We start from the raw sequence: 16,821 nt of genomic DNA on the forward strand, positions 1-16,821 counted from the left end.
GTCAAAAGTTTGTAAGTAGTGTTCCTGTGAAGCACCTTGGAATGCTTCATTATGTTAAAGTACCAAAATAACATGGTTAAGAAGATTTAGACCATATAAATTGCAGTATATCTTTCAAAATGTTCTTGTAAAATCTCAATATTGTCAATGGGGGGGTTACCCTGCTACCTATTTGAGAATGTGATAAATTGAACCATAATTTACTGCTGTAAAAAGGCACATTTTCAAATGTGACAAAGGACCTTTTCTCTGGCATTTCAGAAGGTACTTAAATCTTGTAATTTTGGCATTTGGGCATTTTTACAATTAGAGGTTTTAACTCCATTATCTTTCTTAGCTTCATGAAATAATTTGGGGGAAAGTCAATTAAATAATCCATTTGAAATTTCTAAGCAATTCATTGTTTATATACAAGAGTAGTTTCTGGGCAACTTATATTTTCTGGATGCTCACACTTGGAGGAGGAATTTGGTAGTCAAAAATAGAACTGTAATATAACTTTTTCATAAAATAGAACTGGTAACTTATAAAAAAATCAGATCTGGATATCTTGAATGTAACAAGCTAAAGGTGTAGGTGACAATATTGCCATATACTGTCAATATGCAAATAATCTAAACTCCTTTTTATCTTGTGTGGCTTCCAAGTTCCTCAGGCATTAAGGTGTGGCAGGGTGCTTAGGAATGTAGAGCAGTGTTTTGACTCGTCCATGATGGACGTTTCATGTTTTTTGCACTGTATTGCTTTGTTTCATTCGAGAAAAGCTTTTTTGTAGGGTGCAGAAGAATGGAAAATGTGAAGGACGTTTTTAAAAAAAAAGGAGTTAGAAAGAATTTTAATGATATTGGGCTCTGTATTCTGCTAAAGTTTGTGTACGATTTTTTAAAAGTTTTTTTTTGATATTTAAGATGTGTCCAAGAACTGAATTGTGGAAAGCTGTTAAAATGAAGGGAGTGTGCCAACAGATAAAGGGGGAATAGACCCTTATGTTTGCACTTGGTCTTTTAGTGGTATCATCATTTAAGTTCTTTTGTGAAGTTTTCACAGTTAGATGAAACTTGACTACATGAGTAATATTGAGACTGATGTAGGTTAGAAGTTGTGTACGCAAATAAGTGGTTACAAGGATACTCCAACATGCATAAGACACAAGTTATGAATGTGATGAAATGTGCATTAGCAAAAGTACTGAAGAAGCTCAACACAGTTGGCGCAGAGGTGGTTTGCTGGTTCTCAAGCCGTTATCTTAGAAATATCATCAGCTCCAAGTCATATGCCATCTTTAGTCGATGTGGTGCTGTTTCATCCTTGGTGGGTCTGAAATTCTCCACTCAACAGCTGTCACATGTGTCATGCCTACAAAAAGAAAAGACAGCCCTCCATTAGCACATCAGGGCAACTAGGGATGGGCAGCAAATGCAGTCTACATATTTTCTACATTATGATGGTACACATAATTATGGCCACCACTGTGGCTAATGTAAGTGAAATAGAAACAGGATATCAATACCCTGCAGGATTATGGACAGAACCAGATTTATTGTTTTAGGTCTGAAAGCCTTCAGATTATTGAAGGTTCTCATTTCCTTATTGTTATCATCTTTCCTCACTTCTCTGCACACAGTTGATCTAATATATTTGGATTTCCAGGAGGTTTGATAAGTCACTAAATATTGGGCACTTAAGATAAGACCCATGGTAGTACATTACTATGGTTAGAAGATTGGCTAAGTAACAGAAGACAGATTTGGAATAAGGCAGCCACTTTCAGGATGGCAACCTCTAATTGTTGCAGGGATCCGTGTGAGGGTACAATTTTATATATATTCACTTACCCAATCAAAGTGGGTGACACGGCGACTCAGTGGGAAGCACTGCTGCCTCACATTGCCAGTGATCTGGATTTGATTCCAGCCTTTGGCAATTGTTTGTGTGGAGTTTGCACATCCTCCCCATGTCTGCATGGGTTTCCTCCAGGTGCTCTGGTTTCCTCCCATAATCCAAAGATGTGCAGGTTAGCTAAATTAGCCACATTAAGTTGCTCATAGTGTTTGGGGATGGAGAGGTTAGGTGCATTAGTCAGGGTAGGGAAATGGGTCAGGTTGGGTTACTCTTCGGAGGGTCACTGTGGACTTGGGCTGAAGGGCCTGTTTCCACACTGTGGGGATTCTGTTCTATTCTATGTTTGTGGATGATGCAAAAATATGAGGGAAGACAAGTGGTGAAGATAGTCTACTGTGAGATATTGATAAATTAAGCAAGTGGGCAAAAGCTCAGCAGATAGTGTGGAAATGAGTAATATGCACTTTGGCTGGAAGAATGAAGCTGAATATTATTTAAATAGACTGCAGAAAATTACTGCGCAAAAGGATTTGGGAATTGTGGATAGACAATAAGTTGCTTACAGGTTTGTGGGAGGCAGGGAAGGCAAATGGCCTTTTATTTCAATGGGACTGGAATGTAAAAATTAGGAAGTCACGCTAAGACTAAACAAGGCATTGATGTTATGGAGGTAATCTAGACCCTAATTTAATTCCTTTTTAAAAAAGGAATTTGTAAGTTGCTGTGTTCCAGATATGATTTGATTGGCCCTTCACTAAGTTTTATTCTTGCAGCAAGTTAAATATGAAAGAATTGGCATAACTTTACTCTATTGATATACTTAACAAAATAATGCAATATTTAGCCACTGTTTATCACTATTTATCAGCAAGTTCCAAGATAGGCAGCATCCCACTAATAAACACTCTTGGCAAAGGCAATTCAGCAACACAGTTATTATTCTAATCTGTTGTCTCTTTCTAGTTCAGTAGAAGGAAAATTGAAAGAAACAACCTGCTCTTTTGATTTTTGTTAAAAGGAAGCCTCTCTATCTAAAACTCTACTTTAGCAGCAGCAAGCTCAAGCTTTCGGCACCAACAGCCAGCAAAAATCATACACGTTAATTAGATGACCTTGTGATTTAACTATGCTCTGAAACTACTGTATTGTTAATGATTTGTTTAGTCATTTTAAGCTATGAACTTGGTGTCTTGTATCAGTTATTCAGTCTGGTTCTGGTTATTAAAGTCTGATTTAGAAGTGTTTGGGATTAATTTTGAGTGTCATTGAGTACTTAAATTTTACAGTTATGAATACAGGGACAGGGAAGCTGTTCTGATTTGGCTCTCTGTCTCCATGTTGTAACAATTTCAGAAAACTACACTGGCATCGGAAGTCCAGAGAGAATTCACTTGGTTAGTTCTCTATATTGGGGATTTTCCTCCAAGATGAGGTTTGGCCTGTATTAGGTGGAGTTTAGAAGAATGAGAAGCAACTATATTGAAACAAGATTCTTAGGGTACTTGACAGATGTGGAAGAAATGTTCTCCTTGAGGGAGAATCTAGGACCAGAGAGGGTTCAGAAAAGATTTACATGGATGTTGCCAAGGTTGGAGGATTTGAGCTATATGGAGAGACTGAACAGGCTGGAGCTGTTTTCCCTGGAGTGTCGGAGGTTGAGGGGTGACCTTATTGAGGTTTACAAAATTGAGGGGCATGGATAGGGTAAATAGACAAGGTCTTTTCCCTGGGGTCAGGGAGTCCAGAACTAGAGGGCGTAGATTTAAGATGAGAGAGGAAAGATATAAAAGAGACCTAAGGGGCAACCTTTTCATGTGGAGGGTGGTACGTGTATGGAATGAACTGCCAGAGGAAGTGGTGGAGGCTGGTACAATTGCGACATTAAAAAGGCATTTGGATGGGTATATGAATAGGTAGAGTTTGGAGGGATATGGGCCGGGTGCTGGCAGGTAGGACTAGATTGGGTTGGGATATCTGGTTGGCATTGACGAGTTGGACCGAAGGGTCTGTTTATATGCTGTACATCTCTATGACTCTGAGAGGGAATCTCAATAAGAGGTTGTTCATATAAGACAGAGATGAAGAGGGATTTCTGAGGGAGGTGAATCTGGATTTCTTTATCTACTATATGGCTGTAGGGATAGAATTGTTGAGTATATTAAAGTCTAAAATGTCTGAAGCATTAACCTGGAACTACTCAAATTGGTAAATGTTGTAAATTTGGAATTCATACTTGAATGGCAATTATTTTTAACCTAAGTAATGTTAGTGTCATTGGAACAGATATTGCTTCTGGAATATTTTGCAAAGTGACTATGTTTATGTCTTGGACTGCACATGTGCATTTTAATTTTTGTGGAGTTGCATGCTGGTAGTGACATAGTGAGCGACCTTGATTATGCTTTTCTGTAATTTTTTTTGTTATTTTATCTTTAACAAATGGGGTTAGAAAATTTAGAAATGGAGGAGGGACATGAGTGAAGTGACTGAATTCAGTATCAAATTGAGAGAAGAGGCAAGGTTAAATTTACCATTTAAATCTTAAAATGGTCACAAACTAAAGAAATGAGAATTCCATCCTATAAATTGTTCATTTCCTGGACAAAAGAGGCTAACTGTCAGTAACTTAATGATTGTGTTAAAAGGTTACTTGCACTGATAATGACTAAATCCTGTTCCGTGGTCTCATAACATCTCCATGATAATTATGGGGGTTAAGTACAAGATGATATTTGTTTGAAGCTAATGATGGAACAGTGGACATTGGGCAGCACCTTGTTTACTAACTCATCGTACTTTTACTTTGCTACATGATTCTTATAGCTAATTTGATTAATAATGGCATAAGGCCAGATTTGTTGAATGAATAAACTATGCAACATATATCCTGGAATAGAAGTTAAGAGAGCAGAAGAATTCCCATGGTTCATACACAATGTTTTATTAAGTCTTGCTGATCTTTGAGATAGAGGTGGATTGGTAAGAATTTGAGATCCTTTCAGATGAAAGATTTTGAATAATTGTGCAGACATAGCTTTGAAGCTGATGTGGTCAGATTTTCCTATGGTTTTGGGGAGGAAAACTTACCTTTTGAATGGTGGGGAAGGCCCAGTGGACTGAATGGCCTATTTGTGCTCCTATGTCAGAGTCATAGAGGTGTACAACACCGAAACAGACCCTTGGGTTCAACTCATCCTGTAAATTTATTCTGAATAGTAGGAGATTGTGTGTGCAAGACAGAGAGGCATCACCCTACCCCTGGGACATCCAATTTCTTGAAGGTCAGCAGAGCAACTTAACCCCTGAATGGAGTAAATTTACATTATCATCTATTCAGAATCATTAAGAGCATTGCGATTAAAGTTTTGACCATGTCCTACACCAGATCTCATCATTAAGAAATGATTCAATCACATTATTTCTGGGAATAATTTAATTATTCTGGGAATAATTAAATCGCGTCATTGTGTCTTGAGTGGCATGTGACTTAAGGGGGAGTGGCTGGGGGTTGTCTTGTGGGCATTGTTGACCGTGATTTGAAATCTTGCATAAAAGAAGGACTGGTTCCTTTGTTCAGAAAGATTGCTTGACATGCTTTGCAAGCTCTGTGAAGTGTTAAGTGGTCCTCCAAAAGCTTGTACTTAATAAAATTTTGGTTTTTCACAGAAGTTGGCATATTGCAATTGCATCAAATTTGCAAGAATCTCAAGAAAAAGAACCAAACAATCCATGCCAACCAGCAATCCTAATCTAATCTAGTCCCATTTGCCAGCATGTGGCCCATATCCCTCTAATTCCTTGCTATTCATACACCCATCCAGATACCTGTTTACATGTTGTAATTGTGCCAGCCTCCACCACTTTTTCTAGCAGCTCATTCTATACACACACTACCCTTTGTGTAAAAAAGATCTTCCTTGGGTCCCTTTTATATCTTTCCCCTCTCACCCTACACCTGTGACTTCCAGTTCTGGACCCCCACACCCTACCTCTGTTTCCTATCCATGCCCCTATAAAGCTCTATAAGGTCATCACTCTGCTTCCAACGCTCCAGGGAAAGCAGCCCTAGCCTATTTAGCATCTCCCTATAGCTCAAATCCTCCAACCCTGGCAACAACCTTGTAAATCTCTTCTGAACCCTTTCAGGTTTCACAGCATCCTTCCAATAGGAATTGCATGCAATATTCCAAAAGTGGCCTAACCAATGTCTTGTCCAGCCACAGCATGACCTCCCAAGTTCTCTACTCTATGCTTTGACCAATAAAGGAAAGCATACCAATTGCTGCCTTCACTATCCTATCTCCTTATGATTTTATAAACTTAGACAAGGTCAATCCCTCAGCCTCCAACACTCTCAGGAAAACAGCCCCAGCCTATTCAATCTCTCCCTATAGCTCAAAACTTACAACCCCGGCAACATCCTTGTAAATCTTTCCTGAACCCTTTCAAGTTTCACAACATCCTCACAATAGGAGGAAGACCAGAATTGCACACAATATTCCAAAATGGCCTAACCAATGTCTGTACAGTCACAACATGACCCTCCCAACTCCTATACTCGATTATCTGACCAGTAAAGGCAAGCATACCAAACATCGCTTTTACTGTTCTACCCATCTGCGACTCCACTTTCAAGGAACTATGAACCTGAGCTCCAAGGTCTCTTTGTTCAGCAACACTCCCCAGGATTTTACCATTAACTCCTACTAAGATTTACTTTTCCTCACATTTATCTAAATTAAACTCCATCTGCCATTTCTCAGCCCATTGGTCGATTTGATCACGATCCCGTTGTAATCTGAGGCAACCTTCTTCGCTATCCACTACACCTCCAATTTTGGTGTCACCTGCAAGCTTACTAACTATACCTCCTATGTTCACATCCAAATCATTGATCTAAATGATGAAAAGTAGAGGACCCAGCACTAATCCTTGTGGCACACAGGCCTCCAGCTGTGAGCTAGTTCTGTATCCAAATGGCTCGTTCTCTGTGAAATTTATTAGTGAAATACTGCTGCCAATGTTTGGACTGCAATAGGATTCTCCTGTAGAATTATGCTGTATATGTATAGTGGCTCTGTCAAGTAGTTGCAATATTGTTTGCAGGTACAGATTGTAAGCAATGCTACCTAAGTACAGCTATTGTTTAGATGAGAGAAACTTTGTATATTATGTTTGTAGAGGTCTTCTGTCCATTGGTGTTGAATATTTAGTATAGGAGAAAGGAGAGGATGGAAAGTGGTCTTATAGTACATGAATATGCTCAAATATATATTGACTTGTATTTTGCCATACACTAAACAGATGGTGTTTGGAAAGATTCCCTTGCTATGTTAAGTCAAATCTCCTAGAGGAGCTAGATGACTGGGGCATAAAGCAATGAGGCTACCATTAATAGCATGTTTTGGAATAATTTAAATACTGTTTTGAAATATATCATAGAGATGCTTGTCCTAGTTGTTTTCCCAGCTATTTGGAACTTAACATTACACAAAAAATACATTTTATTTGAGCAAAACCTGCTTATTTGTATAATTTTATGATTAATTCACAAGCTTAATACTAGTAAGATGCACATCTGCAGAATTTAATGAGTTGAGGTATAAACTTGAGTAACCTAATTTTGTTTTTCTTGCTTACTGTCCTAATCAAATAAAATTATCCTATTATTAATATTGTGGGGCAAGAAATGGTTCACTTCATAGCCGATCAAACTATGTTGCAACTTTGATCCGATCTAAATATTTACAGCTAGTTTAATTTTTTTTAGGATGTTCGTGGATCAGCGCACTATTTATTTTTGAGTTTGAAAAATTGTTATAAGACTGTTGAATGAACATTAACATTTATCTACATGGTACTCAGTTTTATAGTATGTCATGCCATCAAACTTTTGTTTAAAATAAAGGCCTAAACTGAGAGTGCTTGTTTGTTGATAAATTATATTTTCTTTTGGTTTGCCAAAACCATAGGAACCCATCAAGTGCAATTTGGTCATTCAAATTCACTGAAAGAAATGAATATAAAGTTTCTTTGTGAATTGTGTGCTTAAATTTTGATAGAATCGTAGAATCCCTACAGTATGGAAGCGTTCGGTCCATCAAGTCTATGCAGACCCTCTGATGAGCATTCCACCCAGACCCACCTTCCTGCCCCATCCCTGTAACCCTGCATTTCCCATGGCCAATCCACCTAACTTGCACATCTTTGGACTGTGGAAGGAAACCAGAGCAGATTGGAGAGAATATTGCAAACTCTCTACCATCACACTCTCGTGTGGAATTGAACCCACTGTGAAGCAGCAGTGCTAACCACTGAGCCACTGTGCTGCCCTTTTTATTAGTTTGACTCCGTACCAGAGAGGCAGATGTGTTTGAGCCAACTTCAGGATTTGTTATGTAATCTAGATTCTGATCAGTTTTACCATTTCATTAAGTTCATGGCTATCACATACCTCAAATCTGTATTCCCTGCCTTTACTCCGTGTTTCATAATAATACTTAAGCATTTAGATATGTACTTGCAATCCCAAGGCATTGTGGAGTTAGGATAGTTAGATGGTTGATTTTGATTGATGCAGACTCACTCGGCTGAAGGCCTTATGCTGTGCTGTAGACCTCCTGACTCTGATACTTGCGCCTAACAATTAACCTAGTTATGGGAGTGCTTCAGACTTCTATAGCCCTTTTGGTGAAGAGCTGACGTTGTCAGTCTGTATGGGCTTTTACCAAATTTATAGCTCCTTGCTTTGGGCTATTTCACTCAATAGTTCAGTATTATATTGTGGGAGGAAACCAATCAGAATATCATACTTGTGCTGGCTGAGAGCACTATCCAACCTAATGTAATTTTCCAGGTCTTGTTCTGTACCCCTATAGGTAGCGGTATTTCTAATGTATTATCACATTTATGGATGTACTTTCTGCCTGTCATGTTTTTTCAGACAGTATGTTTCCAATCTCCTTCACCCTCTGGGTGAAACGTAATTTCCTCAACTCCCTTCTAATCTTTTAATTATTTGATTGTTGACTCCAGGTTTGGGGGAAGGCAATGGACTGTTGGTATTATCGCTGAACAGTTAATTCAGTGGCCCAGGTAATATTCAGGGGACATGGATTCAAACCCTGCCATGGCAGATGCTGGAATTTGAATTAATAAAATCTGGAATTAAAGGGTTAATGATGACCATGAAACCACTTCCAATTGTTGGGGAAAAAACCCAGATGGTTTACTAACATTCTTTAGGGAAGAAAAATGCTTTCTCTACTTGGTCTGGCTTTCACTTTACAAGTACAGTTCTGGCTGAAATAAATAGCAGCAATGCCATCACTGACAATTGTGAGCAAATGTGCATGCTTACTAGGGAATAGACAGTGCCAAGCACATGATGGCATTACGTAGTGTGTACATATGGCGTTATGCACAAATGCAGGAAAGCATGCATGGTTTTGAAGCAGTCTTCAGTGGTGGGCACCATCGAGTTGTCCAGTACTGATCTACTCTAATTCCATTTCCTAGTATTTGTCTGCTATGATGTTGCAAGCCTTCATCTAAATACTGTGAGTCATACAGCATGGAAACAGATCCTTTCCAACCATGTTCCCAAACTAATCTAGTCCCACTTGCCTGCATTTGGCCCGTATCCCTCCAGATCTTTCCTGTTCTTGTACTTATCCAATAGTCTTTTAAACTTTGTAACTTTACCTGCATCCACCACTTCCTCTGGCAGTTCACTCCACACACGAATCACATGGTTTTGAAAAAGTTGCCCCTCATGTTCTTTTCAAAACTCTCTGCTGTCATATTAAAAATATACCCCTTAGTTTTGAGCTTCCTTCACTCTTGGGGGAAAACACCCTTGCTTGTTCACCTTATCTATGCCCCTCATGACTTTATAAACCTCTACAAGGTCACCCCTCAACTTCCTAGGCTTCAATGAAAGAAGTCCCAGCCTCTTATAACTCAAGCCCTCTATTTTGAGAAATATCTGGTAAATCTTTTCTGAATGCTCCAATTTAATAATCTTCCTATAAACAGGGTGACGAGAACTCCATGCACTACTCCAGAAGAGGCCTCACCATCATCCTGTACAACCTCAACATGACATGCAAATCTTGTACTCAAAGGATTGAGCAATGACGGCAAATCAGCTAAATGTCTACCTGTGCTGCAACTTTATAATAATTATGTACCTGAGCCCCTAGGGGTCTCTGTTCTGCAACACTACCTAGGATCAACCATTAATTGTATAAATCCTGTCCTTGTTTGCAGTACCTTTTTATCCAAATTAAACTCCACCTGCCACGCCTCAGCCCATTGATCCAGTTGATCAAGGTCTCCTTGTAATCTTAGATAACATTCTTCACCGTCCACTTTACCACCGGTTTTGATGCCATCTGAAAATTTACTAACCATGCCTCCTATATTCTTCTCCCAAGTCATTCTTATAAATGATGAACAAAAGTAGACCCAGTACTGATCCTGTGGAACACTGCTGGTCACAGGCCTCCAGTCTGGGAAAACAACTTTGCACATCACCTTCTGTCTCCTACCATCAAGGCAATTTTATGTCAAGTTGGCAAGCTCACCCTGAATCCAATGTGTTCTAATTTACTTGTATTTTGAGTGAAGTGGAGAGGGGAAGTGGGTGGTAGGGCAAGGCAGAGAATGGTGGAGTGGTGGGGGGGTGGTTACAGGGCAGGGCTAATGTGAAGTCCTGCCAGTCAGCTCCCTGTTTCCTGAACAGCTTGGCTACAGGCTGCAGAATGTCAAAGCTCTCAAACAGACAGCAACTTGTTGCCACCAGACACTACACCCAGCACAGAGGCTTCATGTCTTCACAGATATGTGCCCTTATCAGCAACATACCCACCAAAGCATTTACTCTGGTTCATCTGGTTCACCTTAGCAGAAATGACATTCCTGGGTGGCATAAACATCTGGAGCAGATTTGAAACAGGCAGTATTGCTTGCCTTTGGTTGTCCTTTCAGACTCCATATTGTAATGGCTCCTATCTCTGTGATGATACTGTATCTTTTAAGTGATATGTTCTGTCCTGTTCTCCATAGAGGGGTATTGTCACAATGATGCCAAAATGGCTCCCTTCATTCATACAGTTGGTGAACAGTTTTAAGTTCTCTCTGGATGTTTTTTAAAAGAATCAACAGTTGGCAGCAACAGGCTCTCTCCAAACCAAAAGTATTTTGCTTTTGTGTTCAGTTAGTTGGTGGCTTTTACTGACTGTTGGAGCTAAAAGCTTGAATTCTCTAGGGTGACATCTTAGACAGGAAGGTTTCCTTTGAAAAATCAAGTGAGATTTTGTTTGTTTCTTCTAAACTGGAGAGAGACAGCATGTAAGAATATTAACTGCTAAATTGCCTTTGCCTAAGGTGTGCTAATTAGATGCTGCTGAAATTGAAACAGTTGATTAGTAATTAAACAATACATTATCTTGTTAAGTATTTCAATAAAGTTGTGTCAAATATTCTTGTAAAAATAAAGTATGGTTTGTTAAACCTTTTTTAGAGGTGGACCAATCAAATTATATCTAATAAGTACCTTATGCTTGCGCTCTGTCTGTCTGTCTCTCTCTCTCTCTCTCTTTTTTTTTCCCCCTCCTTTCTTTCCTCCCATTTCTTCACCCCCCCCCCCCCCCCCCCAGTTCTGCAGACATCAAAATTCCCTTCTAAGAAATCAGTAGCTGAAGTTGGCGCACATTGAATTGAAAAAGGTTATTGACCTGGTTAGGAAATCGGTTGAGTGGTATTCTGAAATGCAGGGATGATGTTAGAATCATTGCTAGAAGTGCAGCTTTCCCCAACATGTGGGTAACTTCAATTTTTTTTAAAATTTCAGGTCTCCAGTTCATCATGGCTGGACGAGATGCAGAGCGGTATCTTTATGTGGACAAAAATGTCATCAATAACCCATTGACACAAGCTGATTGGGCAGCAAAAAAACTGGTGTGGGTGCCCTCAGAACGTCATGGATTTGAGGCTGCAAGCCTCAAGGAGGAAATGGGTGATGAGGCAGTAGTTGAGTTGGTAGAAAATGGCAAAAAAGTCAAAGTCAACAAGGATGACATCCAGAAGATGAACCCACCCAAGTTCTCCAAGGTTGAAGACATGGCAGAGCTGACTTGTCTGAATGAGGCTTCTGTACTGCACAATTTGAAAGAACGTTACTACTCAGGGCTAATCTATGTAAGTACTTATTTAACAGTTACTCAATTTTATTGAATTTTATGACATTGTTCACTGATTATCTTTTGCCGTCCTAATATGTATTTTCAATCTGTATTCCTAGTATTTCTGATTTATGAGCATACAAGGTAGGGGAAACATAAAATCACTGGCCTGTAAGATTGTCTCCTTTTCTTGGTGAAATATATATCAAGCCATATCAGTCAACTCTTTCCCTTTGGAAGGGAAAGATAACATAGTTGAATTTACAATAACTCTGGGCACATTTCTTTCCAAAGCTTGAAGATATTTTAATAAAGTTGCATGGTGACTGTTTGTTTTCACTAGTCCCAATTAATTCAGCTATCTTCTGTAGCACCATGTAATTTGATGTAAGGAAATGAAGCAAGTCCATACATTTTACAAAAGTTAATGTTTCCAAAGTGTATGTTAGTTTGTTTTTCTTCATTTGGATGTGACTAGCAAAATCAGCATTGCTTTTGGAGAAATACCCCCTTGTCATTCTTTGTTAATCTGTACTGATGGCATTAGTCTTTTTCCAATCTCATTTGAATAGGCCTTTTCTTTGGATGAACCTAGTACTTTATTTTGCAGAATTTTTTAACTCTTAGTTTTTGAATGTAAAAAGCTCCAAGTCCCTTGTCCTTTCCAGATTAAAAAATCTATTAAGTATGGGCATCGATCAAATAACTCTTCCTGTCTTTGGATATACCCGACATCTGAGGGCTCCAAAACAAAAAAGTATTTTTAATGTGGGCTAACTAATGTGACCTAACTGGAGTAGGTGATGGTCTAGTGATATTATTGCGATACAATTCATCTGGAGACCCTGGTAATGTTCTGGTAATTGAGACTAGTGAAAACAGTCACCATGCAACTTTATTAAAATATCTTCAAGCTTTGGAAAGAAATGTGCCCAGAGTTATTGTAAATTCAGCTATGTTATCTTTCCCTTCCAAAGGGAAAGAGTTGACTGATATGGCTTGATATATATTTCACCAAGTAAAGGAGACAAGCTTACAGGCCAATGATTGGTTCAAATCCTGCCATGAACTTGACAAGAATCTGGAATTGAGAGTTTAATTACCATGAAACCATTATTTTTTTTTGTTTTTGAAAAATGCATCTAGTTCAGTAATTTCATTTTAGGGAGAGAAACTACCATCCTTGCCTTGTCCGGATTGCATCTGACTCCAAACCCACAACAATGTGGTTAACTCTTAACAGCCCTCAAATGGTATAGCAGGCTTACTCGCTTGTAACAACTGCTAAACTATCTGACAAAAAGAACTGAAACCGGACAGACCACAGAGCATCAACCTAGATACTGGAAATAGCCCTGTATTCCTGTTCTTCTGACTAACCTGAGGGCTAGTGCCAAAATTGCGAGACTTGACTCTCAAGCTAGCTAAAGAACAGTCTAATATAGTATGTTCTCAGAATCGTACCTTTTTATAGACAATATCCCAGATGTCACCATCATCCCTGGATATATCCTGTCTCATTGGCAGAAGAGGCCCAGCTGAGGTGATGACAGCGTTATACATTTGGGAGGGAATTGCCCTGAGAATCCTTAATGTGGAACTTCTGACTGCATGAAGTCTCATGGCACCAGGTCAAACGTGGGCAAGGTAGCCTCCTGATTACCGTGCATTACCTTCCCTTGGCTAATAATCATTACTTCCCCAAGTGGAACGATACTTGGAAGAAGTACTGAATTTGGCAAGGGTGCAGAATGTATTCTGGGAGGGAGATTTCAATGTCTGCCATTGAGACCTGTTTGGTCAATGGGAGGGATGTATCCAGCGGGTGGCTGACAGGAGTGGAAAGGAGGGCAGGGGCCGGAAAGGGAGTTGGGCGATGGGAAGGGAGATTATTTGAAATCTGAGAACTCAATCTTGAGTCCTTCGGGCTGTAGGCTACCTGATGAAACTATCCCATAGTTTATGTTTGGTTTCTCTGATATAGAGAAGACCACATTCTGAGCACCAGACCCAGTTAACTCAGTTGGAGGAGAGGCAGGTGAACCTCCTTCTCATCTGGAAGGACCGTTTGGGGCCCTGAATGGAGGTGAGGGGTGCTGTGACAACAGGTTTTGCATCTTTTCCAGTTGCAAGGGAAGGTTTCTGGGAGTTTGGGGTGTCGGTGGGAAGAGTGGTACAAATCCAGGATTAGCAAATGGAACAGTCCTTGCTGAAGACAGAAGGGTCAGGAGGGGACAATGTCCTTGATGGTTGGGTCTAGTTGGAGTTGGCAGAAGTGTTTAAGATGATGTGTTGGATGCAGAGATTGGTGGGATGGTAGGTGAGGACAAGGGGGACGCTGTCTTTATTGTGTGGGGTTAGAGAAGTGGAACAGGGAGTGGCAGACTGTCTGGATGATTAAGTGGGGAAAGCACGTTGTTTGAAATAGGTGGACATCTGGGATGCTTGGGATTGGAATATCTCCATGTCTGAGCAGATGTGCTGGAGGCAGAGGAATTTGGGAGAACTGGATGGCGTTCTTTGTAGTATACTGAGTGGGTGGAGGTGTAGCCCAGGTAGTCATGAGAGTCTGTGGGTTTTGTAAACATCCATCTGAACACTGTCAACGGAAATGAAAATTGAGAGGTCAAGAAAGGGGAGGGTGGTGTCAGATATGGACCAAGTGAATTTGAGCGCGGGGTGGAACTTGTGGGTGAAGTTGATGAACTGCTCCAGTTCCGCCTGGGTGTTGGGCACTGCACCAATGCAGTCATTGACGTAACCGTCGAAGAGTTGGGGCACAGTGCCTGTGTAGGTACTGAGGGGATCTGTTTGACGTGGCTGACAAAGAGCTGGGGCCCATCTGAGTGCCCATGGCCACCCCCTGGATTTGGAGGAAACGGAACAAGTGAGGGTGTAGACTAGTTTGGCGAGGCACAAGAAGGTATTGGTGGATGGGAACTGATGGGTCTGTTGGTGAGGAAGAAGCTGAGGGCTTAAAAGCAGGGGTGGACCCACCTTTGAAAACTAAAACAGAATAACCCAAAGGGGAGCACCTCTTAATTTATTAAAAAGGAGTGAGAGAGGGGTGTAATCCACAAGTTACAATTTGTTTACCTAACTCTAACAGTGAACAAATTAACTCAACTATTAACAGACTGAACAATTTCACAATTACTAACTATTCCTGAATAATGCAAGATTCTAATGGTATGATATTTCAATAAATACAAGTCCCACTTGTATAAACACAATAGAAGTTAGCCTCTGAAGGTATAGCCAGGTTACGCATCCTTCAGAATTTTGTCTTGGAACATATATAGAACATAGAAAATTACAGCACAGAACAGGCCCTTTAGTCCACTATGTTGTGCTGAGGTTTAATCCTAATGTAAAATATAATAACTTAACCTACGCACCCCTCAACTCACTGCTATCCACGTGCATGTCCAGCAGTCACTTAAATGTCCCTAATGACTCTGCTTCCACCACCACCCCTGGCAACGCATTCCATGCATTTACAACTCTTTGCGTAAAGAACTTACCTGTGACGTCTCCTCTATACCTTTTCTCCTAATATATCTTAAAACTATGACCCCTCGTAGCAGTCAATCCTGCCCTGCGGAAAAATCTCTGGCTATTGACTGTCTACTTCACTCATTATCATGTATACCTCGAACAGGTCTCTCTCTTCCTCCTTCTCTCCAGAGAGAAAAGTCCAAGCTTATTCAATCTTTCTTCATAAGGCAAGTCTTCACTGATACTTCTGTCAGGAATGTTTCATTTTTAGATTCTTCTGTCAGGAGTCTGTCTGATCACATGGATTGGTTGGAGTGGCAGTTAGAGGTAATGAGGAATTTACAGGAGTTAGGGACTGTGATGGATGGCAGTTATAGGAAGGAAGAAAAACCCCAGATACAGTCAGGTGGATGGGTTACCTCCAGGAAAAATGAGGAGACAGGTAGTGCGGGAGTCTCCTGTCGCTTTCCCTATCTCAAACTAGTTTGCTGTTTTGGAAAATATAGGGGGTGATGGACTCTCTGGAATGTTGCACAAACAACCAAGTTTCCGGTACTGAGATTGTTTCTAATGTAACGAGGGTTCCAAGCAATCGATTGTGATAGGGGGTCCCTCTAGTCAGAGGCACAGACAGATGGTTTCTGCGGCCAGCAGAGAGAAATCAGAATTGAGTTGCCTCCCTAGTGCCAGGATCAAGGATATGAGCGTGCAGAATACACTCAAAGGGAAGAGAGACCAGCAAGAAGTCATTGTGCACATTGAAGCCAATGACACAGGAAGGGAAAAGGATGAAATTCTGAAGGGAGAATATAGACGGTCAGGCAAGAACTTAAAAATGAGGTTCTCGAATGTAGTAATATCTGGATTACTCCTGGTGCCAAGAGCTAGTGAGGATAGGAATAGGGAGATACAGCAAGTGAATGTGTCACTGAGGAGTTGGTGCTGGAGAGAAGGGTTCACATTTTTTTTGGATCATTGGAATCTCTTGAGGCAGAAGTGACCTGTACAGGTAATCCCTGCTTCCGAATGTTCGCTTTATGCTAATTTGCTTTTACAAAAGAACAACTTTAGTACCTGTTTTCACTCATTGAAAGAGGATTTTGTGAAAAAGTGCATAACGAGAGTGGTACTGCCAAGCATCTTCCCCACGAACTACACTCCACATCAAGTTGCCATAGCTTTGAACTGTGTGAGCATCTATGCTTCATCTCTCTTTTTGTGTGCATCTGGTTAGCAAGATGTGTCCTAAGGTATCAGAAAAGCCTAAGAGAGCTCATAAGGCTGTTATGCTTAG

General features: G+C 40.3%; 1 protein-coding gene across 2 annotated transcripts in view; it reads left to right on the top strand.

Annotated features, from left to right (window-relative positions):
- Positions 1–16,821, top strand: part of LOC140489198 (myosin-9-like) — a 166,534-nt gene that overhangs the window by 2,108 nt on the left and 147,605 nt on the right. For both annotated transcript variants that reach the window (XM_072588474.1, XM_072588475.1), the window contains exon 2: positions 11,699–12,045. In XM_072588474.1, the coding sequence (XP_072444575.1) occupies positions 11,713–12,045 (333 nt within the window). In that variant the 5' untranslated portion in view covers positions 11,699–11,712. The remainder of the gene's footprint in view (positions 1–11,698; positions 12,046–16,821) is intronic.

Source organism: Chiloscyllium punctatum, chromosome 18 (genome assembly GCF_047496795.1).
Source record: "Chiloscyllium punctatum isolate Juve2018m chromosome 18, sChiPun1.3, whole genome shotgun sequence".
Classification (NCBI taxonomy): Eukaryota; Metazoa; Chordata; class Chondrichthyes; order Orectolobiformes; family Hemiscylliidae; genus Chiloscyllium; species Chiloscyllium punctatum.